Source organism: Myxine glutinosa, chromosome 4 (genome assembly GCF_964187855.1).
Source record: "Myxine glutinosa chromosome 4, kmMyxGlut1.1, whole genome shotgun sequence".
In the NCBI taxonomy this organism is placed as follows: domain Eukaryota; kingdom Metazoa; phylum Chordata; class Myxini; order Myxiniformes; family Myxinidae; genus Myxine; species Myxine glutinosa.
This window is the reverse complement of record NC_136264.1, coordinates 118,372,124-118,399,631: the sequence shown is the minus strand read 5'-3', so window position 1 is coordinate 118,399,631 and position 27,508 is coordinate 118,372,124. Positions and strand designations below refer to the sequence as shown.

The following is a 27,508-nucleotide window of genomic DNA, read 5'->3' as shown; positions in this document are numbered from 1 at the left end:
CGGTCGTCTATCCAACTCACAATCCCACGAGATATGCGGAAAGGATGACCCAAAACCACTTATCTTATTTTTGATTCATATATAAACATCATTAAAAGTAAATAATGACCTCGGCCAAAGTTCAAACGATGTGGGTTTAATCTCTACATGAGAGAATTCCACATTACATAGCTATTTGGGCGGTGTATAAGCCAACAGATCGCTGTCTCCATCGATCTTGCCAAGGCCGTAACGCCTATTGGCTCAAAATCCTTTTAACTGTTGACTTGGTAGTTTATACAATGAAGGAAACATTAACAATTTTGTTAAAAGTTTATTTTGCGATTAATTTTTGATTGGAGTTATGTTGTTTGGAATGAAAAACGAGATATCGAGTTCAAGTGAATGACGAAATGCCGTGATGATTTCTACTTTCTGAACGTGAACTTCACAGATCGCCATATGCAGATTCGCCACGGTCCCACGATCGATGTTTCGATACATGAACGTACCCGTTTGTTTGCGTACGGTACGTTTTTCATGGAAGTCCTTCACGAACTTGCTGTCCATGTCTGACGTGCGACTGAGGGTGCTATGGGAATGTGGAAGTTATTGGTTTCATGCTCTAGCATTCGCCGTATCTGCATTGCCTGTTTGCTTCTGGCCTCCCACCCGTGCGTAGCACGGGTACCTCACTAGTTACAACTAATTTATAGTTGGGTGCACCGCATGATATGAAACCAATCTTGCCCTACTGAGAAATGTCAGCACCAGCAGTTAGGAATCCAAGTGGTGAATAATCTTCGGTCTAACACGTACAAACGCATTTTCAGAACGGCTTTGTGAAAAGACAATTAAACAAACCATTACAGTCAAACAAGTCGTTTTATTTTCACATTGTGAAAACTTGTCAGTTTACACCGAATCCTTCGTTACCGTCGATCACAGGCTGCAGACTTTTAATAATACAAGCGGAAAGTTAAAAGCGCAACTTGGATTATTATTTGTCAAACAAAATGCATAAAAGTAGAAAGAAATACAAAACGGAAATACGATTTCATCAGTCATGGTAGTCAGAGCATGTGGATCTGGAAGGTTGAGACAAAAACAAAGACCTACTTTCTGCCCACTCAAGAACATGTATGAATTTGATCAATCCACAGTCATAAGCTTTCCTTGTCCAACCAAATGGGTTAAAATATGTAGGTGAGATGTATTTCGGGGGCAAGGGGGGGGGGGGGGGGGCGAGAGTATAAATAGTACTCAGCAAAGCAAAAAAAACTGATGAAAAATAATGTTCGAATATATATTCACAACACTTGTTTACTCCATCCTACAAAGTAACTACAGGAACACAGTGCCATATATATATATATATCAAAGCCCCCAAAAGACCCATTAAGCCTTCCTCGATTTGGGATGCTTGGGAACGTTGCGCTTGGACTTCTTCTGCTTCCCAGCGCTGACTTTGGATTTCTTGATCTTTTTAGCAGCGGATTTGACATTTTTGGCCACGCTCGGCTTGGCCTTTTTGGGAGTTGCCTTGGAAGCCATGGGTTTAGCCTTGTGTGATCTTTGGGTTGTTGTTTTGATCTTGTCAGCTTCGCCATCATTCTTGCCCTTCTTATTCAGCTATGGGGAATAATAAAAGCAACGTTAAAAAAACACAATTCTCAGGATGTATGTGAGTGGGAGTGGGAGGGTCGGGGATGGTTTTAGGATACGATGGAAGAACAGATAATGGATGATATTCATGAGAATGAAGGCGGCATGTACCATAAAGGAGCCGTTTGCTCCGGTACCCGAGGTCTGCACCAGGGTCCCATTCTCCACCAGGGCCTTGACCGCATACTTGAGGTACATGCGTCCGTGCTGCTGGTCGAACCAGTCCTCAGTCTTCGCCTCACGGTAGATCTTGGCGAGGGAGGACCCTCCGCGGTCAGCCAGGCGAAGAATGACGTCCTGCACCAGACGGCTGTACTTCCCGGGTTGGTTCTTCCTCTTGGACAATCGAGAGACCGAGGAGGTCTTGGCGCTCTGAGAGACCGAGGAAGCGGCTCGTTTTCTCGGAGACCGCTTGAAGGACGCGTGCCCCGCCTTGCCTTTCTTGCCGCTTCTCGCGTTATTATCCGTCGTCGCTGATGCCGGGGCCATTTCTACACCCGATGCAGACATCCCAGGGTGCGGGGGCGGCGGTGGGCGAAATCCGTCCGACGGTCGGGGTGATCTGGACAATTCAAGCGACAAACTTATCTCAAGCGTGAAGGGAAAAAAACACTTTCGCTCAATTAAAGGAGCAACCGAACGAGGTACAATTACGAGAAAACAAGAGGTTGAAATGAACGATCAAACGAGGTTTTAGCAGAAAGTCTCATACAAGGGCTAAATTAAGCATCAAGCACAGCACCAGCACTCACCGCCGCCCAACACACTCGCATATTTAAAAGGAACGCGGACGTCAGTGGCGACAGCAGCAGTTCCAGGTTGTGGGAGTTCCTCGGTTGTGTTTTCTCCAGACCGTCTCGAACTGCTTTGCGCCTTCCGGAGCTCAGGAAGTCCTCGCTCGCCGTCGCAGGGAACACCGGGTCTCCTGCCGCGGGCTCCGTATGCAGAAATTGTCATTTTGATCGTGGAAAGAAAGCGTTTTACGGTAAATGATCGCGCTGCGTCGGCTCGTTGCCGCGTCTGAGCCTGGGGGTGTCTCGGGAAAAGCGTCCGTTGACGCTCCATCCACGGCCGCATGGACCAACTGGATGCGTCGGTGGTGTGACCGCCGTGCCAACTCACAAACGGCGTGCCACAGTCTTCTCGTGAATGCGTGTGAAGGAATAAACGGAACAATGAAATGGTACAAACAAACACAATTGGGGCGCCAGATGAAGCGCCGCCATGTGGCCGAGGCTGAGCGATCCGGGCACCCAGGCAAAATGTCCTGCTCTTCTTCTTCACTAACTAGTCTCCCCAAATAGACGAACCAAAATGTGAAGGACAATTGAGTATTGAGAGAAATGGAGAGAACGATATGAAACGTGATCACTCCGACAACAAATTTGATGCAAGAACAGGCCAAGTGAAGAGGCTCGCTTAACAGAGATCCAAAAATGAATATACCACGACCAAAGGTACGAAATCATTTTATAAATGTGAATGGCTATGTAATGTGAACATAAACAAAATAACATGCAAGAGTGTGATAATAGTACAACGCACATTTTTCATGCTGAAAAGTACGAATTACCACATAAAATGCACCAATTATCTTCTTCTTCGATTAAAAAAAAACGTTTTTGTTTGTTTGTTTGTTACTTGCAAAATCGAAGATTTTTCAAGTACTGTATATTGGTCGGTTGTGTTTGTGGTTCTGTCTGTCTGTTTGTCTGTTTGTCACCAGCCTACAGGTCACAATTTTCAACCGATCTTCACCAAACTTCACCAAAGGGTAGAGTTGGTCAAAAGCAAGAAGCCTATTGTTTTTGGGGTCAATAGGTCAAAAGGTCAACATAGGCCAAAGGTCACCAAATTTGCTAAATTTATAAAATCCTCAATTTTCAACCGATTGACTTGAAATTTGAAGACCACTTGCAGATCTGGTCAATGAATTCAACCACCAAGTATTCTTGAGGTCAACATAGGCCAAAAGGTCAACATAGGCCAAATTTCTAAAATCCTCAATTTTCATCCAATGGACTTGAAATTTGAAGAGGACTTGCACATCTGGTCACTGAATTCAACCACCAAGTATTCTTGAGGTCAACATAGGCCAAAAGGTCAACATTGGCCAAATTTCTAAAATCACCAATTTTCATTTGATTGACTTGAACTTCTAAAATGAATTATATATATGGTCACTGAATTCAACCACCATCTATTTTTGAGGTCAAAATAGGCCAAAAGGTCAACGTAGGCCAAATTTCTAAATCCTCAATTTTCATCCAATTGACTTGAAATTTGAAGAGGGCATGTATATCTGGTCACTGAATTCAAGCACCAAGTATTCTTGAGGTCAACACAGGCCAAATTTCTAAAATCCTCAATTTTCATCCAATTGACTTGAAATTTGAAGAGGACTTGCATATCTAGTCACTGAGTTCAACCACCAAGTATTCTTGAGGTCAATATATGCCAAAAGGTCAACATAGGCCAAAAGGTCAACATAGGCCAAATTTCTGAAATCCTCAATTTTCATTCAAATTGACTTGAAATTTGAAGAGGACTTGCATATCTGGTCACTGAATTCAACCACCAAGTATTTTTGAGGTCACCATAGGCCAAAAGGTCAACATAGGCCTCATCACATGCATTAACTTGTCAGGCGGATATTGTATGTTCGCATGTCAAGTGATAGGTCCCCACGGTTATCTGTGATTTGCATACAGGTCGGTGATTAAACCACGTGGATGTTCACATGGATGTTGTTTAAAACCACGTGGATGTTTAAAACCGCCACGAGGTCTATATGTTATCGGTCCTTTCGTCCATCTGTGAGAGGGAGGAGTGTGTCAAGGGTACGAAACAGAAGGGCATTATAGTAAGGGCATTTTATGAGATATTTCACAAATCTGTTAACTAAATTGTTACCAAAAAATTTCTTCACCAATATGTTTGTAAAGGTGTGTAATAACATGTGTTAAAATGTTGAAGTTCAACTCCCGTGGGAAACCCAGAAAAAAGCTGTTGAATTCGGGAACCGAAAAATTATTTTCGAGAATTTTTTTTTTTTAATCGGCCCTTAAGTAACTTATGAGGGGTCAAATAAGGGTTTTTCATGATTCTGAGTTGATTGTTAACATTTATATTTTCACTTTTACATTTACACACAAAGTAGCTTTTATTTCACATACATATATAATACTCAAGAGTTATTTCTCATTCACAATGTCAGAAGTTTCAAGTCATTGTCTATGTCTTCTTCAGACTCAACAACATCATGACTGCAGTTTCTGCATGTAATGCCATTACAGACTCCACAGGCCGAGATGCACGTGACCCCATTCTTCTTGCAGCTGCATCGCCAGTTGCTGCAATCTCCATGACAATTACAGCTCGTGAACTGCAATAGCTCCTCAGGAGCCATGGGGTCCAGTGTTGGAACTGGCTCATACCCATGCACACCTATTGTCCATCCATAGTCACTGGGGTTCAAAGACATGCTCTGTAGAAGGATCCAGTCCCGGGTCTGCAGGTAGGCACGGAGTGAATGTTGTGCAGCTGCACCCTCTGTTGGAGGTAGAGTCTCTGGTTTGATCACTCCTGCCGCTCACTACTGTGTCTGAGTGTCTGACTCCCATCTTCCCATCAGCCACCTTCTCCATGAAGGTCTTCATGTCACCACGCTCCTCCTCAGTGAAGGCAAGTTTCATGATGTGTTGATAGATGGCTGCATCGATGAGGAGGTGAACACGGATTGCCTTGTCAAAACATCCTCCATCCATGATGTGGTTGGCTGTCGTACTTCCAGGATAGATCAACTGGATCACATCTAGTAGTCCAGAATCTTCCATGATGTTACCCATTGATCCAAGATAAGACTTCAGCAGGTGAAAACCACCCAACCTTGGAATGACGGGTAGATTTGCCTGCTTTATTATATTCACAGCCTTCAGCAAATCGGAAGATCAAAAGTCACTATAGCGACCCCAGCGCGCCGTATGCACTCTTTCAGAGTGGTGAAGATGGTGTTGAGGTCATTAGGGTCTCCTTCAATAACTGGGAGGAACTCGATCTGTGTGCTCTGCTTTGCATCATTAGCATGGATTCTCTTCATCCAGCCATTCCAGTTGGAGTGTGGGAACTCAGGATCGTTGGCTTTGATCACCCACCCCGCTGCCCAGAGTGTGTCACCTGGAGTGAGGAGTGGCTGATCATGAGCCAGGGAGGAGGAAAGCTCAGCGAGGGGGAGAAACATGATCGCGTTCGTTCCTATCTGTTTCCTGTTCGTAAATGGAATAATCTTTACTTCAGTTCCTCTCAGGATCTTAGCTTTGTCGAGTGCCTTCAACTTCACCCGGGGGAAAGCTGCTGTTGTCTGTGGATCTGGCAAAGGTGGTGCCAGAGAGGTGACTTCGATCCAACCCATTGAGTGAAAGGGAGTGTTTCCGTGAATAGAGACAATGTTTAAATCTATATTGTCTCCAACAAACTGAGTGACTGCATTGTTTGTTTCCCCAACCTCCATAAAGACCACCTGATCATTACTTGACAATTCACTTTCACTGGCTGGCACTTTGGCTGTCATCACTGATTGATCCTCAAGCGCAGCATCAACCGCAACCTCATCATTGATCTGTTCATCGGTTTCCTCCACAATGGTGTCAAGAGTGCCAGAAGTATCTGGAACATCATCTCCACTCCTACTATTAAGGAAGCAGTATTTGTAGTTTTGTGTCTCCGTGTAAGACTCAGTGTATCCCAGCCGGTGGAACTTGTTGAGCATCCATTTTGACCCAAATCTATGATCAAGTTGTATGGCAAGCCCCATTTGGTGTGGCAATACTCCAGACCGAGGTCGACAGGCCTTAATAAAATTCTGCCCCCAAACGGCAACTCTTTCGTCTGTCTTGACAATCGGTCTCAAGAACATCTGAAGGCTTGCAGGAACAAGTGTCAGCTGACTATTGATGTCAGTCATACTGTGTGTGGTGGGGTATGACTTTGGACCTAAATCAATCAAGGCAATATCATTGGATATGAACTTGAGTGCCGTCTTTATGATCTGAGTCTTCTCATCTCCATGGTCAAGATTAGCATGATGCTCTCGCAGAATATTGTCGGTGCCATCTTTGAGACAGAGTACATCTGCCCTTCTTTCCTGTGTTGTGAAATACAAGGTGTCTTCGTATTTCTCTAGAAGTTTTATCTTTAGCCAATGCTTTGTATAAGAAAGGCTCTTCTCTGGTGACTGATCAAACTCCTGCAGCTTTTCATGGACTTGGTCCATGTTCATTACCCCATGCTCTAATTCTGAGTCTAACCATTCACAGAATTCAATAAAAACTGCCTCTCGCTCCTCATCAATACTCCTCTGTCCTCTCTTCCTTTTTCCTTCCTCATCAGTCTTGGACAAACTGTCACCTCTCGCAAACATAAGTTTGCATCGCAAATGGTACAGTGTTTCTTCTGCTACCAAGTCGTTGATCCCTTCCAGGCGTCCAGTGACTTCAGTGCCCCAGTCATCCCCGCGACTCCGTGCTGTCTTCAGCAAGCTTGCCTTCAGTGTATCTGCAGTCAAATTATCTGGCACTCTGTATTTCTTTCTAGCTTGTGCTGGATTATTTTTGTAGAGCTGGGCTGGTTGGTTGCAAAGAATGCATACATCCTTATACAGGAGGTCAACTGACTGTGATCTTCTAGAACTGCAGCCAGTTGATGAACTGAACTCACAAGTAGTGTGTCTTCTCTTCAACTTTGATGACTCTTTCTCTGCCTTTGATGCTTGAGCTGACTTCTTGGTGGTTGCAACAAAGTTGTTGTACAGATCATTTTTACACTTCTGGTGGTACCTCAGTTTTCCTTCCTTTTGAGCCTCCTTTATACGTTCCACAACAGTAACATTTTCGACAGTTTCTGCTTGTTTCAATAAAGTTGAGTATCCCTTTGGAGTTGCCGGTATGAGCCCTTCAGCTGGTGTATCCGAGCGTGCACCGATGAAGCAATTGAGCACAGGTGGAGTAACGTCTTCATCCATATTGCTAGACTCCATGTCCTGCAAAGTAGAAAATGAGATATATTTAGAAATTATTTTTCCACAAAGGAGTCTGTGGTGAAATATAAATGTTAACAATCAACTCAGAATCATGAAAAACCCTTATTTGACCCCTCATAAGTTACTTAAGGGCCGATTAAAAAAAATAAAAATTCTCGAAAATAATTTTTCGGTACCCGAATTCAACAGCTTTTTTCTGGGTTTCCCACGGGAGTTGACCTTCAACATTTTAACACATGTTATTACACACCTTTACAAACATATTGGTGAAGAAATTTTTTGGTAACAATTTAGTTAACACATTTTCATGTTTCCCTTACTATTAAAGCGAATTCCAACTTACAGGTGTAAACCCAAAAGAGCTTCATGAGTTCGGAAGGCAGGTATGCTACAAGGCCGTGAAGACCAATGAAAATTTGCTACAACGGACCAAGAGACCCCCTAGTATATTTAAATAAAGATGGATTACGGATGCTTGCGATTGACTACGAGTTGGCGATCCGTAAGGACTCGTAAGAATAATCCGTGTATGTGAAGGCACCCTAACACACGTTCCCTTGACTTTAATCCCTCTCTATCTTATCATAACTACGACCCTCGTATCGTGCACATTTAAGCACAATCCTTAACAAATCCCTAATTCCTTTACATCGAGATTGGCTTTGGAATGGATTTATTGATTGGACATTTGTTACTTGCAAAATCGAAGATTTTTCAAGTATATTGGTCGGTTGTGTTTGTGGTTCTGTCTGTTTGTCACCGGCCAACAGGTCACAATTTTCAACCAAACTTCACCAAAGGGTAGAGTTGGTCAAAAGCAAGAAGCCTATTGTTTTTGGGGTCAATAGGTCAACATAGGCCAAAGGTCACCAAATTTGCTAAATTTCTAAAATCCTCAATTTTCAACCGATTGACTTGAAATTTGAAGACCACTTGCATATCTGGTCACTGAATTCAACCACCAAGTATTCTTGAGCTCAACACAGGCCAAATTTCTAAAATCCTCAATTTTCATCCAATTGACTTTAAATTTGAAGAGGACTTGCATATCTGGTCACTGAATTCAACCACCATGTATTGTTGAGGTCAACATAGGCCAAAAGGTCAAAATAGGCCAAATTTCTAAAATCCTCAATTTTCATTCAAATTGACTTGAAATTTGAAGAGGACTTGCATATCTGGTCACTGAATTCAACCACCAAGTATTATTGAGGTCAACATATGCCAAAAGGTCAACATAGGCCAAAAGGTCAACATAGGCCAAATTTCTAAAATCCTCAATTTTCATCCAATTGACTTGAAATTTGAAGAGGACTTGCATATCTGGTAACTGAATTCAACCACCAAGTATATTTGAGGTCAACATAGGCCAAAAGGTCAACATGGGCCACATTTCTAAAATCCTCAATTTTCATCTGATTGACTTGAAATTTGAAGAGGACTTGCACATCTGGTCACTGAATTCAACCACAAATTATATTTAGGTGAACATAGGCCAAAAGGTCAACATAGGCCAAATTTCTAAAATCCTCATTTTTCATCCAATTGACTTGAAATTTGAAGAGGACTTGCATATCTGGTAACTGAATTCAACCACCAAGTATATTTGAGGTCAACATAGGCCAAAAGGTCAACATTGGCCACATTTCTAAAATCCTCAATTTTCATCTGATTGACTTGAAATTTGAAGAGGACTTGCACATCTGGTCACTGAATTCAACCACAAATTATATTTTAGGTGAACATGGGCCAAAAGGTCAACATAGGCCAAAAGTTCAACATAGGCCAAATTTCTAAAATCCTCATTTTTCATCTGAAAAATCGTCAATTTTCATCCTGTTGACCCGAGCGTTGATCAAGATTGTAAATTTTAATCTTCATGAAATGTACAATTTGCTGTATCAATGGAAAACTTTGGGGGGGGGGGGGGGGGGGTGGGGGAGGGCGGATTTTGCAAGTATCGTGCTACGCATGACGTCTTCTTGTTTGTTTGTTTGTCACCGGCCTACAGGTCACAATTTTCAACCGATCTTCACGAAACTTCACCAAGTCGTAGAGTTCGTCAAAAGCAAGAAGCCTATTGTTTTTGGGGTCAATAGGTCAACATAGGCCAAAGGTCACCAAATTTGCTAAACTTCTAAAATCCTCAATTTTCATCTGATTGACTTGAAATTTGAAGACCACTTGCATATCTGGTCACTGAATTCAACCACCAAGTATCTTTGAGGTCAACATCAGCCAAATGGTCAACATAGGCCAAATTTCTAAAATCCTCAATTTTCATCCAATTGACTTGAAATTTGAGGACTTGCATATCTGGTCACTGAATTCAACCACCAAGTATTCTTGAGGTCAACATCGGCCAAAAGGTCAACATAGGCCAAATTTCTAAAATCCTCAATTCTCATCCAATTGACTTGAAATTTGAAAAGGACTTGCATATCTGGTCACTGAATTCAACCACCAAGTATTTTTGAGGTCAACATAGGCCAAAAGGTCAACATAGGCCAAATTTCTAAAATCCTCAATTTTCATCCAATTGCCATGAAATTTGAAGAGTACTTGCATATCTGGTCACTGAATTCAACCACCACGTATTCTTGAGGTCAACATATGCCAAAAGGTCAACATAGGCCAAATTTCTAAAATCCTCATTTTTCATCCAATTGACTTGAAATTTGAAGAGGACTTGCATATCTGGTAACTGAATTCAACCACCAAGTATATTTGAGGTCAACATAGGCCAAAAGGTCAACATAGGCCAAATTTCTAAAATCCTCATTTTTCATCTGAAAAATCGTCACTTTTCATCCTGTTGACCCGAGCTTTGATCAAGATTGTAAATTTTAATCTTCATGAGATGGACAATTTGCTGTATCAATGGAAAACTTTTCGTGGGGGAGGGCGGATTTTGCAAGTATCGTGCTACGCATGGCGTCTTCTTGTTTATTTATTTACTTGTCGCCTGAGGAGAGGGTATTGCATTTGAGTCCGTTTGTCTGATTGTGTTTGTTTGTCCGCACAGAATAAACGATTTTCTCTGAAACCGTTGGTCCGATTGACATGAAATTTTCACCATCGGTGCAACTCCACCTGTAGAATTTTTTATTGATAATTATGACGTCATAGATCACGTTGTTCGGCGGCCATCTTGGAAAAATCAAAAAAATTGCACCTCTATCTCGCAGCGCTGAGCGCTGAATAGAAAAACTTCAGACATGGCTCATTGTAAAGAACTCTCCATGGGGAATAAAATGTTAATGATATCATAGGTGCACCCATTATGACGTCATAATTCGACAAGTACAAAACTTCATCCAATCACGATGAAATTTCTTGAGCATAATCTAGGAATAAATTAGTTAAGGGAAAAAATAATTACGATGTCATCGGTGACGTGGTTCGGCCGCCATATTTGTTTTAACAGTAAAGCCTTAAAAACCACTGAAAATACATCCTGGCGAGGGTTTGCAATCTCGGATTGCTTTCTTGTTTGATTATTGTGTGATTTATTATTTACTTGTTTGGTTATTGTTCTTGATTTATTTGGTTTTGATTCTGGCTTTGATTTCTAATTTGAAGTTTTGATTTTTTTTTTAAACCTTTTTTGTTAATAAAAAGGCTTAGGCCATTAAAACCATGAGCACCAAGGAGCTTTCAAAAGATCTCCGGGATAAAGTTGTGGAAAGGCACAGATCCGGGATGGGTATAAAGATATTTCAAAAGCCTTGAATATAACTTGGAGTACAACAACAACATGCATTTTAAGGCCATTTTCCCTGCTAGAGCGGGGGTTAGGCTTGCAGTCCCCATGACAATCTTCTCCATTTTTCCCTATTTTCTGCATCTCCCCTTGTTAACCCCCTTGCCCGCATTTCTTCTTCCACCATCTTTAGCCAAGTCTTTCTCGGTCTTCCCCGTCCTCTACTTCCTTCTACATTCATTTCCATCACTCTTCTCAACCAGTCACTTTCATCCTTCCTCAACACATGACCAAACCATCTCAACCTGTTCTTCTTCACAGCATCAATCACAGGCTCTATTCCCATCATCTTTCGCAATTCATCATTTGTCTTCCTCTCTGTCAACGATACTCCACACATCCACCGAACCATTCGCATTTCCACCCTTCGTTGCTGCTCGACATTCATGACCCATGTCTCGCTCCCATAAATCATAACACTTCTCACACATGCAGCATACACCTTTCCCTTCAGCTTCAACGACACTCCCCTCCTCATCAGCACGCCACTCAGTTCCCGAAACTTCTTCCATGCACATCTCACTCTAGCAACCGTTGCCATGTCTGATCCACCTTCTCCATTCAGCATGTCTCCAAGGTAGCAAAATGTTTTCACACCTTCCAGTTTCATGCCGTCTCCAAGATCCAACTCAAAATTTCCTCCATCTGCAGCTCCCTCTGTGCACACCTTACATTTGAATGTTGCTGCCACACTGGTTAATGACCCTCTCAGACCACTACATTTTTGATAAACCCACTCAGCGCACATTGTACATTTGAATGGAGTTCACTCCGACACCCTTCCTGCACACAGCACATGGCCACTTCCCAGTTCTTTCCACCTCACCACATGCTTTACCACTTGCCATCACCTTCGTTTTTCCTATATTCACCTTCAGACCTTTTGTCTCCATACATTCCTTCCCCTTGTTCGTCTTTTCCTTCAGTCCATCCATACTTTCCGCAATTAACACCAGATCATCTGCATACAACAACTCCCACAGTAAACCCTCCTTTACGTTCTGAGCCAGCACCTCCATCACCGCTACAAATAGTAGTGGACTTCGTACCGACCCCTGATGCACTCCCACCTTCACCTCAAACTCACCACTGTTCCCGTCCTTCATCCTTACAGCTGTGCGGGCTCTTTTGTACATTGCTATCACTCCTCTGATCAACCATTCCTCCACTCCTAACTTCCTCAATGCCCATGTCAATACTTCACGTGGAACCTATCGAATGCTTTCTCCAGATCAACAAACCCAAGAAACAACTTCTTGGAGGACAGTGAAGAAAATCATGTATGGGCAAGCTTTAATAAATAAAATAAAAATATCATGCTCGACAAATGGTCATTTCGTGCAAAACATCGACCCCATGCTCCTTGTCTAAGAGGGGAGGTCATATTGTCCACCTGGTAACTGAGTGTCTGTGGTTGCCTTCGATAGTTTGAACACAATGATCAATGATATCCCAGAGATGTAAAATCGGATTTAAATCTGGTAAAATGACAGGCCAGCATGTCATGACATTAACAGGAACATTCTTTGTTCGAATGGCCCTGGGTGTAGGGGCTTTATTGCGCAAAGATATGATTCCTGGATGAAGTTGTTCAAGCGTAGGCAACACATGTTGCTGTAAGATTTCATTAGCGTATTGATCTGCCATGCGTGTGGATCAAGTTAATGCGAATTATTTCAGCAATGCCACCCACCCCACATGACACTTCAACAACAACAACAACATGCATTTTAATGGCCATTTTCCCTGCTAGAGCGGGGGTTAGCCTTGCAGTCCCCATGACAATCTTCTCCATTTTGCCCTATTTTCTGCATCTCTCCGTGTTAACCCCCTTGCCGGCATTTCTTCTTCCACCATCTTTAGCCAAGTCTTTCTCGGTCTTCCCCGTCCTCGACTTCCTTCTACATTCATTTCCATCACTCTTCTCAACCAGTCTCTTTCATCCTTCCTCAACACATGACCAAACCATCTCAACCTGTTCCTCTTCACAGCATCAATCACAGATCACCACATGACACTTCCACGTTCAAAATTTGCGGCTTCATGTACACACAGGGACACATTGCTCATTGCGTCTTTTGTATATCCTTGCACGGCCATCATGCCTTTCAAGGAGAAACGTGTATTCGCCACTGAACATGACACTTGCCCATTTCACCCATGTCCATCAGAAATGTTGATTTTACCAATTAAAGAGTGCTTGGAAGTGTGGTGCGGTGCAAGGCTTGGACATGTATGGAATAGAAGTGTGTTTGCAGTACTCTGGGCAGTTTTAAACCTATTGCGTAGATCGGTCATGTGAATGTATCAATCCTGAGCAGGAATCGTTATCTGGGACGTCCACTTCTTGGCATATCTGTTGTCGATCCAGTGGCTTTATCACCTCTTCTGAGGTCATAAACGGTTTCTCTCCTCACGTCAAAGAGCAAATGAAAGACATTGCTTGAAGAGGTTCAATGACTTGATTCCTATCTTTTTATGACAGATGTGGCATTGCAATATTTGGTTAAATAATGTAATCGGTGTTTTGTTTACTTTTGGATGATCCACCAACCGATGTCTCGGAGAGATGTTTTCTAATTTGCTAAGAATGTCTCGTCACCTCTACAAAACCCAAGTGACAGTTGCAAAAAACAAAACAAAAGTGTTTCACACTGAACAATTATTGCAAAAGGCAATTACCTGCTTCTTGGTTCGTTCATGACGGTGACAGAAGTACGTGTCACGAAGCTGTTTCATAGCCCAAAAAAATGTGTGGTTCAAGATCGAAAATGTTATCGCTTACTTTCTGAAGAGTCTGGTTTGTTGCACACGAAATGTTTCTCGTTTTGCTACAACATGATGTATAACTAGATCAGACTCTCCCCCAAAAGTGTTTTATTCAAAATAGGCATAAGCAGTAAAGAAGCACAATCTATATAATGCAGTCTAAACCACAGAGAAACTCTACAATGCAGGCAAAGATCTTGCCCTGATAGAAAAAGACAAGAGGAAATTAAACACGCTTTTCTTATTTAAAAATAAAAACAATAATACACAATCACAGACTATTCACATGTGACTGATAATGAGAACACCGGACGAACGACGGGATTCATGAACCGGAGCTTGTACAGTAGAAAGAGTCGAGTACAGAAAACAAAATCACTCTTCTCAAGATGCTTTGCATTAGACACTCTCACCTCTTTTTTTTTTTTTTTGCTTTTCCTCTGCACATTCAATCACGGCCCGGGTGCTCGTTGGCTGTACTGCTCAAGGCATGGGGATGTACACGTGCAGGTCCTTTGCTGCCACCATTTTGCCTCGCTATTACTGACAGTTGGCGGAAGACGAGTTAACAGTGTTGACCTCGATGATAATGGCTCGTTTGTGACAGGGAACAAGCAGTTCTGATTACAGTGGATGTCAGGGAAAGGGGAGGCGGGGGTTGGGGGGGGGGAGGGGGGGAGACTTATTACCAAGTTAAGTCAGATGCAATTGGCAAGTGTCGTTATTGCCTGAATCTCAAAGATTCAGTCCTTGAAATAACTTTGCATACAACGGATGCTTTCCCCTTTTCATCGTTCTGTACACAAAATACTGATTGGTAAGCCTTTCGTGTGAAAGACTAAGAACGCCTATATATATATTATATATATATATATATTTGTTTTATTTTTAATTAAAAAAAAAACCCTTTTTATTTTATTTTTTGCACATCAAGCGAAAGATGTAAGACACGCAGCACGTAGAACATCAACACGAAATGACGCCAGAGCAAGGTAAGAAACGGATAAAGAGAGGAGACGTGGAAGTGATCGGGAAGGGGAAGGGAAGAGGACAAATGTTGAAGTCCTGTACTAAGTGCTTGCAATTAACATAACTTACAAAATGTAAAAACTTTCCCTTAGAGACCGACACATTCCTGTACACAGTCGCAAATCGCATGATAAAACACCCTGATTCCAGCACAGCCCAATGCCATTCACTGGCAATGACCAACTACACCTGTCTCAACTACACAAGTGGCTAAAGCGACTTGCATCAGTTCCTCATCCACGACAACAGAGCATCTAATATGCTGTTAATGGGTGACAGTACACTGCAATAGCTGCGTTAAAAAACGCACGTGCACACAAAACAAATGTTTTTAAAAAACGATCTTGCATACTGCAAAGAGACAATCATTTTCCTTTTCAAACTAAATAACCACTCAACCTTCCGATGGCATGACAAGACTTCAGTGCAGCATGGTGCGTGCAAGAAGTGTGAGCAGTCGACCCAGCACCATCGATGATCCAGTTGGATTGTCATTCGTGAGACAAGATTTTAGGCATCAAAATAATGTAAAAAAAAAAGTAAATAAAATAATGCACATTGAACAGATTTCATGCCTCATATCGGATGAATAATAAAATAAAAAAAGCGAGATGAACAGGCTGGAAGGGGATGATGCTTGGACGGACTGGGCATCAGAGGGCGTCTGCTTTGGACTTCTTCACACTGCCACCGGCCTTCCTGTAAGGGCACACACCAGAGCATTATTGCATTAGGCCAATATGGAGGCACCATAGCTCCAGGAAGCTGGAGGACGCACCATAACTCCCGAATGCATGGACGATAAATATTTTGCCTCGAGGGCCGGTAAACCATAAAATTAAGATTATATAATGAAAGAAAACATTCGGCCAAATATTCCTTTCAATTTCTAAGTTTGAAACTTGATATCAACCAATATGAAACTAAAAAGCCAAGGAGTTAATGCAACAAGAAAACCAAACCAACCTACCCCTCGGGGGAAGATAAGGCCCTCTTTACAGTGCTTTTTATCCCCTGCGAATCCTTACTTGTGTCTGTGAAAAGATAATTGTTCAAAAAAAAAGAAGTGATAACGGATTCCAGAGCCATACCAAAACATACAATTAACACCAAAGAGGAAAATGACTCGATACAAAGCTAATTCTTGCCAACATTTTGTATTTATGTACATTTGCCCATTCCTCTCTCCGACCATAGTTTATACTGACCTTGAAGCCACCGGACTTGTGTGGCAGGCCCATAACCCTTGTCATTTCGTGCGGCGATGCGGAAGATGATGGCTGGCTTGCTTGTCATGTCGATATGAGCACCAGCGAGACTTGAACTTGCCACAAGGCATGATGGAGACGGGCCACAATATACACGGACAAACGCCATCGGTGTTCCAGTACCAGGAGCAGGGGGTTTGGCGGTACTGCCTGAAGGTCCTCCTCCCCCTCCACCCCGAACCGCAAGATAAACGGAGTACTCGAGAATACGTCCAGAAGTCATTGCTGGTGGCTCCCACGTAAGGTGTGCACCCTCAGGCGTCTAAAGTGGGAAAGATGGGGTAAATAAAACTCTGATTAGAAACGTTTTGACATTTATGAGATTGTCTCTGCTGAGGACATTTCAATGAGGTGGAACATGACCAGAGAAGAGCAGCCCCCTAGGCACTAGATACATAGTTTTTCGGTATGCAATTACGTAATGAGATCACGTTGATATTTTGCTAATGCTGCTCTTTGGATATCAAGCCAGCCCTGAGGATCACGTTGTATCCGTTAGTGTTGCTGTTGTTAAAAAAGAATGAACAATGTCGGAATCAGGCTCCATTATCTTGTGAAAGTATGCTCAAACCCTCGATTTTTTTGATTTTTTTTTTAGCAATGATCACAGACAGGTTCAAGCCTGAGCGAAAAACTCTATGTTTGTCAATCCATTTACAAGCTTAGTTCTACCAATAAGATAAATTATGCGCAATTATTTCTGTTCATGCAACCATTTTCAACGAGTACGTCCACTATTTTAACCGCGAGATCCATGCGTGTTGTATATCTGCGTTTTTGTCATATGTTCAGGCGAGTCATAAACGCAGCCTGCTCATATTGTTCATTGTTCTGGCTGCTTTGTCCAATCCCACTTTTAATTCTCATTCGTGGTCTCTACCCACCGCCCTCACTCTAATACATATTCCTCTTACTTCCATTGGTCACATAAAAATATAAAACATTACAGAATAATGTGTATAGGGTGTCAAAATTAGCTTACAACAGCAGCTCTGTCGATCCCCAACTGCTCCTTTCCCCCCCAATTTCAACATAAAATGTGCATGACAGAAATTAATGCGTACAGTACCAAATGTGAAACATCAACACTGGACACCAGACTAACAACAAGTAAGGAACACTAACGTTTTACAATGTTTCAAATTTTAATGATCAGAAACCAGAGAGCTGATTAAACGGGCAGTATGCAACGAACTAAGGGTAGCATATGCAAGGACTTTTCAAGAACGGCAGGTGAAATATGTATGCAATGTTGGGCAGTCTGTGCTATTCCATCGATATAATTTGTGCTGCCTGCCACGTGTAGTTCGGATTTGCCAAGAAGGTACAGTAAAACTTCCTCCAACGAGGTTTCCAATTTACATGCTAAATTAAATGTGTCAAAACCTCCCCAACGCGAGGATGTGTTTCGCATTTACGCGATCGTGGCTGGTGTTTTCCCAAAGATTTATATTATTCTTATTCCTTGTTAATGTACTGTACTTTGCTTAACCCTTGTCCACACAAGGCAGGTGTTTCCTCGGCTAAATACAAGGCTAAAAAGACCCCCTTGTGTGGGCAAGGGTTAATTCATATTTAATTTATCTATCTATAATTCCAGTAATCTCTGTGTGTGTGTGTGTGTTTGTCTGTGTGTTTGTCTGTGTGTTTGTCTGTGACCGCTGTTTCTCGACAACCACGGGTCCGATATACTTTAAACTTGCCAGGTATATTGCTGGGGACCCGAGGATGTGCCTTTTCAAGGTTTCATATTAATCGGACAAGTAGTTACCGAGCTATGGCGATTTATTTACCAAACTCCGCAAGCCGTTCGCTTTGGACCAAACCATTTCATGTAAATAGAGGGGGGGGATTGTCACCGTACTCGCAAGCCGTTCGCTTTGGCTTTGCGAATGGACCAAACCATTTCATGTAAATAGAGGGGGGGGGGGGATTGTCACCGTACTCGCAAGCCGTTCGCTTTGGCTTTGCGAATGGACCAAACCATTTCATGTAAATAGAGGGGGGGGGGATATAATTTTAGATATATATATAGTACGGGCATGCCCTAGTATATACAATGATACGAGTCGCCACCTGTCGTCATCGCGATCGCAGTTCGATTTTACATTCTGGATTAATTGCGACAAAAACGGCCAAAAACGGCTGGCGTTTTCCCAAAGATTTTATTCTTTTTCCTTATTCCTTATAATTATATACACGTGCGGCACGAGCTGCCACCTGTCGCCATCTCCGAACCTGCCACCATCAAGTGAACTTACGTCGATCATTATGGCTCCCAAAAGGCCCAATTTGAACCAAACAGACAAGAAGAGGAGGAAAACAATAACCATGGAGGTCAAACTTGATATCCTGAATGAATTATCATCAGTTTCTGCTTCATCTTTGGCCAGGCAATATGGCGTGAATGAATCAACCATTAGGACGGTACAGAAGGCTGAAGATAAAATCCGTTCCAGCGTTAGTGCAGGAGCCTCCATTGCAACATCATACGTTAGCAAGAGAGACACCCTTGTTCAAAAATGGAGAAAAGATTGAGTGTCTGGATCGAAGATCAGAACCAGAAAACTGCTCCAGTGGATGGGCCTATTATAAGAAGAAAGGCCACTAGCATCTACAATTACCTGAAGAAGGAAGCCCAACCTGATGAAGAAACTGAGTCTTCTCCAACACCATCATCATCATTTCAAGCAAGCAGGGGCTGGTTTGACAAATTTAAAATTAGATTTAACCTCCATAATGTCAAGCTGGCTTGAGAGGCTGCTTCTGCTGATGTAGAAGTAGCTACATAATACCCAAAAGAGGTTCAGAAGCTGATAGAGGAGAAGGCAAAGCAAGTGCCTATAACACAATTCTTTAGGCCTACTTCAACAGCTACCAGCAGCAATTCAACCCCTTCCACCAGCACTTCAACACCATCCACCAGCATTTCAAATCCCTGGCTTTGGGTTTCGACGATCATGAGAAGGGGCGGTCGCGGCTCGTTGTGCGCTGAGAGACGTCGGTGCTGTGAGAAGCGGACGACGAGGACAAGCATGGCTGGAGTGACCGAACGGCGAGCTAGGGCCTGTTCCCACGCACGGACTGCACGCCAACCAGTGTGCTGTTCCTGCGCAAGGACGCGGGGGCTGTGACGAATCCCGACGGTGTTCAAGAGATGCTCAGAGCTAAGTACCTAAACAAACATGCTTTATTTTCACATTTATTTCCCCCCATGTGGGTATACGGGTCCGTATGGGAGCGCTCCATTTAGGATATTATTTTTATCGTACATTTTATTGTTTCCTGCATGAATTTTTATTAAGCATTTTTATTGTACATTTGAATTCCATGTCGGTTTGAGTTGATACCAGGTTCGAATATGTCCAGTGGGGTCCGTGAAGGTAAGAGCTTCGTTACTCTTCGCTGCCTCATTCCCCTGCGCGTAATAACTCTGCCATCATTGACTGAACGCCTCAGAGTGTTAAGCTTGCTCGCCTAATCCATCCCCAGGGGTGTTCACCCCGGGAACGCAACAATATATATATATATATACATATAATATTCTCCGTAGGTGATTCTGTCTGTCTGTCTGTGATACGTCTGTCCGGGGGAGTGGCTACACCTGGTCTGGGATGGGCTTCAAAGACAAATATCCACCATTTTATTTTGTTTACTCGCATAGCTTTGAGGCCTTTTTTTTGTTTTGTTAGGCCCACAGTGTCTTTCTTTCTCTTTCTCTCTCTCTTTCACTCTCTCTCTCTCTGTTTTATTTCAACTCTAATTCGGTATCTCATTTCATTTTTCAAAGTCGCTAACATGGTTTTATGGTTTAGACTCGGTTGAAAAAAAAAAAAAAACGGGAATAAAATTCGATGAAAGTTACCGTTTATAGAACGAAATGCATTTTCAAAGGCCTGTAAAATAAAGGCCATTCATTGAGTCACCCTCACAATTGATTGAGTCACCCTGTTGCTAGGGGCGTTGTGTGGAAACTCCCATTCCCGAAATGAACTGTGAGAGATATTGTATGTGTATATGTGTAATAATTGACCCTATTCCCCACCGTCTCAGTCAAAGAACGGCTTGATGAACGTCAACGCAGACTTTTAAAATGTCATTCACTAAAAATGTCAAGTGTGTTTGTGTGTAGATGTGTGTGGATGTGTATATGTGTGTGTGGGTGTGTGTGGATGTGTATATATGTGTATATGTATATATATATATATGTGTGTATTTGCATATGCATGTGTATATGTGTGTGTGGCTGTACATGTGTGTGTGGATGTATATATGTGTAGTATATATGTGTGTGTGTGTGTGTGTGTGTGTGTGTGGTTGTGTATGTGTGTGTATGTGTATGTCAGCTCAGATGACATGAACAATATCAGCATCGGTAATTGACTTTCTAAAGTGCATCTTTCTTTCTAAAGTACAATGACTTTCTTTATGGCTTTCTATAGTAATGGCTTTCTAAAGTACACCTGATTCATATAAAATAACCAATTGCTTTAAAAACAGCCACGAGGCCAAAGGAAAACGCGATCGCTTGTATGCTGCTGAGGGTTGTAAGTTAAAACCTACTGTTCCTACTTCCTGGTAGGAAATTGGGGCATATAGTTACCAGCCATTTGGGCTGGTAACTTTTGAGAGTTAACAGCCCGAAGAAAAAGTTACCAGCCCGAAGAACTGAGATGAAAATAAGGACTCAAATTGGTGCATTTTAGGAGTGTTCAGGAATAAACTCCCTAAAAACCTAATAGCAACTATAGGTCTTCTCGAATAATTAAATAAAAAAACACTAGTGAATAATATTTTCATGACACCAAATACGTTTTATTGTCAGAAAAGTGAGGAAATTTTATTAAAAGTTTGTGCATAGATCGATCAACATGTGCAGGACAGTCACAATTGATAACTTGATGGTGAGTTAAAGTAATACAAAGTTGAGAAAAACTTGAGGTCTAGTAGTCGGTCTATGATCTATCACATTTCTTGTTAGTTTTACATATCTTCCACGAAAGCCTGTAAGTCCTCAATGTCATCCAGAACCACGTCTTCGCAGTCAGTGTCAAGGCCGGACTCATCATCCGATCTTTATGTCAGCTGCTGATATTGGCTCCGGCAGACCAGCTCCCTCAGGTTCACCCCGACAATGCTTTGCAAGGGCATGAGCAGTCCGGAAAAGCTTATCCAGCTTCTCCACTACATCCTTATTCAATCTTTGTATGCTCTTTTCTGCTATGGATGTTCCTGGTTCAGCAAATTTCAGTGCATGTTTATGAGCTGCCTCCAGGTGCCCTTCTGATGACTCGTGAACCACTAGAGCTTCCCTCTTAAAATTGTCACACCCACTGACAAATGGTCCACCGAGATATTTTGCATACTTGGTTTTCTGCACCTTTTTCGCATCTAACACACCAAACACACTCTGACATGGTGTGCAGTACATCTTCTTGCGTGACTTGTCATGGCGTACCCAAGGGAACTGGGTAACCCATGCTAGGATCCACTTCCGTTCTCTCTTTTGCTCATATTTCTGTTTTGTTTCTTGCCTTTGAGCGGCTGTTGTTTCCAATTGTCGTTTCTTTTCTGCCGGATCGTCAACTCCCGGTACAAATCGCCACATTGTTGCAGAGACTGATCAGGGTTTCCCGACTTCGACAGTGAAGAAGAAGAAGCAGATACATACACAATTTCCGGTCATATCAAACTACGAAACAGACCTCGTGCGTGAAACGGAATGGCGTGTCATGAAATGTAACTTGTATGCTGTCATACCACCAAGGAAAGCATTTTTAAATCTTCTTATTGGTGGGAACTATATGAACAAAGTATACTACATCTATAGTCATTCATAAATCTCCCGCATACGGCAATGCATATTAGTTCCGTTTCGTATATATAAATAAAAATAACCACCTTTAGAGGCCATTTTTCCCCGCAAAGCGGGGGTTGGCCTTTTTCGGGAACCGTGGTTGTTGTTGTTTTTCGGTCCCCTATTTGAAGCAATGTTTTACGGCCGGATGCCCTTCCTGACGCCAACCCTTTTTGCCGCCTTTAACGACAAACAGGGAATTACCAGTGAACTGGTACTCAATTAGCCGACCTCGGAAGGATGACAGGCTGAGTCAACCCCCCTGGCGTTAATTCAGCGATCGACCGGGATTCGAACCCAGGATCCTTGGATCCTAAGCCGGCACCCTAGCCGCTAGCCCAACACCAGGGATATATATATATTAGTTAATTCGTATCGTATATCCGTCGTATATCGTATCGTATATTCCGTCGTATATCGTATCGATATCGTCGTATATCGTATATATCGTATATATAACATCGTATATTAGTTAATTTAGCTCCGTTCCGTTTGACCAACCGAGTTCGTTTCGTACTATACAGCGAACCGTATATAAGGCGTATCCTCATTGGCTCTCGCTCGAATGGCACATCCAATCAAATACCACGAAAGAAAATATAAATGGCGTCGAATGTCAGACCCCAGATATAAACAAAAACAATTTGCAAACGCAGAAAAAAGTATTAATTTGAGGGAAACATGCATTTTCAACAGAAAAAAGTCGATTTTAAACGAAAGTGTAGGGCAAAATCTATCCAGACCATCGGGCTGGCAACTCAATAAAGATACCAGCCCGGGACAAAAGTTACCAGCCACGGGCTGTCGGGCTGGCGTTAATTTCGCACACTGTTCCTGGTACATCTTAACGTCATACATTGCACTGCTGCAGGTATAGCCGAGTGCATCAAAGCGTCACTTAAATCATGTATTTAAGAATTATAAACACCTTTCTTTGCTTTGTTGGTGATATACCGATATTTTTGTAGAAATACTGATTTTTTTTTTTAGTACTGATTTTTTTTAATACAGATTTTTTTTATTCAAAACTGGAATATCGATATGAAAAATTATGCCGATAAAACTGGTATGTCGATATATCGCCGGACCCTATTCCCCACCCACCATATTCACCAGATTTGGCACAAAATGACACTGCTGCACCAACTGAAACGCACCCTAAAAGGAAAGATTTCAGTATGTGCCAACCAATCTGCTCATTCAAAAAGCAACCCGGGAACTGAAAACCATCACAAAAGATGAGTACCAGAGATGTTTCAATAAATGGCAGGACCGCTGAAATCATTGTGTTCAATCAGGAGATTACCTTGAAGGGGATACACTTGATTAAATGTGTTGTCATTTAGTTTGCAAGATTGAACTTAGTCCAGGAACTTTTTGATTAGAATGCAAGCACACGCACACACTTTTCGTTTTTCCAATAGATGCATAAATCTACTATAGTTTATCTTGTGACAGCATCGTTTTTCCGATCGCAGACTCCATTGCCTAATCACCACGTGTTCACACGAGGAAAATCCCGCAAGGATCAAAGTCCACTCACTGGCATCGATGGGCAACGGTTTGGGAAGAAAGCACCCATCTACAAGCCTTCAAACCTTGCACAGGTCCATGTCTTCAGCAGTTTACAGTATGGGAGCTGCAAGCAATCATCTTTTTGGGCAAGTTCAGAAAGTTCTCCAACTTTTCCTTTGTGCAGAGGCACAGCCCTTTCTCGCCGGTAAGTTTCCAAGTATTTTCGGCTTATTTAAAAAACTTTGCGAGCCATTTTAGGTAACAATCATTATCTGACACATGATATACGTTCGGCTGCCTTGATAACCCTGTTACTAGGGGTTTCTGCATATGCGTGTGTGCCAAGCATTCTGTGGCAGATTTTGTCATTTCTAAAGTCATGTATTACAATAAAACGAATGTTTTTGTTTTTGCATCAAGATATCTCATCACAGTAATTGATGGAAATGAAAGACAACCGCCTACCAGTAACAATGACTGTTACAACCAATGAACTCAGAACCTCTCTGATAAAAAGAACCTTCTCAGACACGAAAAGAACAGGTGTACAAACCTTGCCAATTTTGATGGCCGATGGAGCACCAGGAAAGCCAGGCAGGCAGGTCTTGAAGGCAGACACTTCCCCGAACGGTCCTCGGCCACAGGCGTTGATTCCAGCCACACGGAACTTGTATGCAGTGCCTGGCAGGAGTTGCTCAAACCGACTCTCACTAGGATCAGGAAGATTCACCACGTCTACATCCTGCTGGGCCAGAGGCGTTCGGAGTGGGGAGGACAGAACTTGACAAATTTCTTCCAAGCACAAATAACATTCCTTCAAATAATACAACTTTCTGATACAAACTTAAGTCTTGGCCCTTTTATTTATTATAATTATTTTTGTTTCCTCACTATCCAACAGTGACAAAATAATGGCAGACAGACAGACCACTGTCCTTCAAATTAATTGAGAAGTGTCATATGACAACATCATAGTGCATTGTGCGCACATTAGATAAGCTATTGACGAATATAAAATGAAGCGTTTCATACTTGTCTGGTCACTTGAAAAGCATGTTTTATACAAAATACAGTACGGTTAGTCCCAAGTTACAAAGGGATTCCGTTCCAAACAATCGTTCATACAGTAAGTAAATTGATGGGCCAAAATTTGATCAAGCCGGTCAATCAGAAAATAATTCCAAATAATTCTCAACTTCGGCATTGTGCAGCAAAACATTCAAGCCAGCGCACCAGGAAGCGGAAATGCAGTATGCACATATAACGTACCTTGAAGTTAACATGTTATATAATGGGGCTGTTAAAGACTGTATGTGAAATGTGCCTCTTTTGCTCGGGGACCCAGAATACTGTCCACCCACCTTTGAAATGTTAGATTTTTTTATCCGACACTTTTATTGATGCACTCGGATGGGTATGCATGGAACGTATGATGTCAAGATGTACTCTGCCAGGAAGTAGGTACAGTAGGTTTTAACTTTTAACCCTCGGCAGTGTACGAGCAATCACATTTTCCTTTGTCCTCATGGCTGTTTCTAAAGCAATTGGTTATTTTATATGAATCGGGTGTGCTTTGGAAAGCCTGTGCTGATTACCGATGCCGATATCGACCTGTGCCTATTACCGATTCAGATATTGGGATTATCAGCTTGTGCCGATTACCGATACTGATAGATAACGGCCTGTGACCATTACATACATTGTACATGTCCTCATCTCGTGTGCCAATAACGGGCACTGAGCTGGCTTTTTACTGAGCTCTATGTATAGAGCTTTTTACTGAGTTAGCTAGCCGAGCACTAGCCTGATACCTACGATTAATGGTCATTGATTATTGTCTATATTTACTCTCTTTATCACCCAAATTCTCTATTGTACGAAATAAATTTGCCATAATTTATAAAGATTGAGCACATGATGGATGCCGTGAATTACCATGTGTCAATGATGTGTACATCATCTCATTAATATGTAATGGACCATTACATATTTTTGGAACCTGCGTAAAAAAAAATTTTAATTTTTTAAATATCGATATATACTGGATCAAAAATATACTGACTGGTATGACCCCACCTATATATCGACATTGGAAAAATTGATACTGACGGAGCTGACTTGTATTTATTATGTCTGCACATTGGATGCACCTAAGTAGATACTTGCAGTGTGCAAGCAAACACCACTCCTGTACATGTACACATTGTACAGTCGTGGCCAAAAATATTGGCACCCTTGCACTTTTTTCATATAATGCACCATTTCTTCCAGAAAATTGTTGAAATTAAAAAATATTTTGGTATCCACATATGTATTTCTTTGGTTTGCAGTGGAACAAAAAAAAGGCTGAAAAAAATTACTAAATCTTAGCGTATTCCACACAGAAATCCTAAAATGGCCCGTACAATATTATTGGCACCTTTTAGAAGTTGTTAGAAATAATTAGATTTCAAGCAGGTGATTGTCCTTTACTTTGGAATTGAACTCACCTATGGTGAGTTGCAGGTGCCTGCAATATAAAGATGACTCATTCAACCAGTTTGAATAGAGAAAAGGAGTCATTCTGCTGTTTTGTGTCACTGTGTGTACCGCAATAAGCATGGAGAAAATAACTTGGCAATAACTCCCCCACACCCCCACCCCCCTTGTTGCAATGCAATAATCACTCGGATGACTTATAAATAATGGGATGCACAAATCAGATTATGGAGGCAAATTATGAAATGGGTATACTGCATATCAAGGGAAGCGCAAAGCGCCCCTTCTTTTATACGAGTTAGTTTCTCTGCATGCAGCTTTAAAATGGCGACTGAAAATTTGTTTCTCGGCTTCTACTGGACAAAATCAGCTGCAAATTTCAGAAATAAATGCTTTGTACATCGAGGTAATATGTTCCAAATTTCAGAACGTCCGTTTCTGCATTCTTGAGTTTTATTTAGAAAACCCTCGAATTCACATTGGACGAGTTTTGTCCGACAAAGCATTGTCCGATTTTGTTCAAGCTTGGCACAAAAACAATACGTGAGAGAATACATATGCAGAAGATTTTGTTTTGTAATCTGAACAAAGATGGCTGGCTGGCAGCCTTTAACTCCATACAGCTAAATTGCTAAAACCATTTTTTTTTTTTTGTATACAACATCAAGGCTCGTGTAAGAGCTATCTTTAAACACACACACAAAAAAAAACGGACACATAAAACATATAATAAAGGGAGCGGGAGACAAGATGGGGAGAGAGAGGGAAGCATACAAGTACAACAGTAGAGAACAGGCACATCGGGAGATCTGTGGGAGGGAGAGGGCTTGGGGGGAGGAGGCATGGGAAGATGGGGAAAGGGGGGGGGGGGGGGGTGTTGGAGAGGTATTAAACACATGGACATTGCTCGGACTTCCAGGAAAGAAGTTGGTATTTCAAAAAAGTGGATCTGGGGTGAATTAACGGGGGTAGAAAAGATCAAGGTTTTGGATGGGGGAAGATAAGAGATGGTGGTGTACAGCTGTTTTAAAGACCTGGAGGGAGGAGTGCGATTGAAGAGTGAGGGAGTTTGTTCCAGAGGCGGGAGAAAAGAGGAATGAAGGAGTGAAGGTGAGCAGAGAGTTTTGATTTTGGCAGTTTAACCATAA

At 42.1% G+C, this 27,508-nt stretch overlaps 3 protein-coding genes across 7 annotated transcripts in view; 1 reads left to right on the top strand and 2 right to left on the bottom strand.

The window, feature by feature from the left end:
- Nucleotides 1–845: 845 nt before the first annotated feature.
- H1-10 (H1.10 linker histone) lies at nt 846–2,154 on the bottom strand. The gene is made up of 2 exons (XM_068113244.2): nt 1,756–2,154; nt 846–1,611 (listed from the first exon to the last, which is right to left on the bottom strand). The coding sequence occupies exons 1-2, from the start codon at nt 2,152–2,154 to the stop codon at nt 1,378–1,380; spliced, it is 633 nt and encodes a 210-aa protein (XP_067969345.2). The 3' UTR covers nt 846–1,377.
- On the top strand, nt 1,729–26,187 carry LOC144891800 (uncharacterized). The gene is made up of 3 exons (XM_078776338.1): nt 1,729–3,101; nt 23,846–24,087; nt 24,303–26,187. The coding sequence occupies exons 1-3, from the start codon at nt 3,081–3,083 to the stop codon at nt 24,373–24,375; spliced, it is 336 nt and encodes a 111-aa protein (XP_078632464.1). The 5' UTR covers nt 1,729–3,080; the 3' UTR covers nt 24,376–26,187.
- Nucleotides 15,104–27,508, bottom strand: part of LOC137425122 (host cell factor 1) — a 148,703-nt gene continuing 136,298 nt past the window's right edge. For all 5 annotated transcript variants that reach the window (XM_068113233.2, XM_068113235.2, XM_068113236.2 and 2 more), the window contains 4 exons: nt 24,436–24,624; nt 16,451–16,772; nt 16,213–16,276; nt 15,104–15,941 (listed from right to left, as the gene is read on the bottom strand). In XM_068113233.2, coding sequence (XP_067969334.2) covers nt 15,896–15,941; nt 16,213–16,276; nt 16,451–16,772; nt 24,436–24,624 — 621 coding nt within the window. In that variant the 3' untranslated portion in view covers nt 15,104–15,895. The remainder of the gene's footprint in view (nt 15,942–16,212; nt 16,277–16,450; nt 16,773–24,435; nt 24,625–27,508) is intronic.

Excerpts from the sequence above, each read along its gene's own strand:
- H1-10 (XM_068113244.2), bottom strand. The coding sequence starts at position 2,154 with ATGTCTGCATCGGGTGTAGAAATGGCCCCGGCATCAGCGACGACGGAT. Across the intron at positions 1,612-1,755 it reads GAGCAAACGGCTCCTTTATG|CTGAATAAGAAGGGCAAGAA; the intron begins GTACATGCCGCC and ends TATTCCCCATAG.
- LOC144891800 (XM_078776338.1), top strand. The coding sequence starts at position 3,081 with ATGAATATACCACGACCAAAG. Across the intron at positions 3,102-23,845 it reads TGAATATACCACGACCAAAG|ACTCCATTGCCTAATCACCA; the intron begins GTACGAAATCAT and ends TTCCGATCGCAG. Across the intron at positions 24,088-24,302 it reads GGCACAGCCCTTTCTCGCCG|ATATCTCATCACAGTAATTG; the intron begins GTAAGTTTCCAA and ends TTTTGCATCAAG.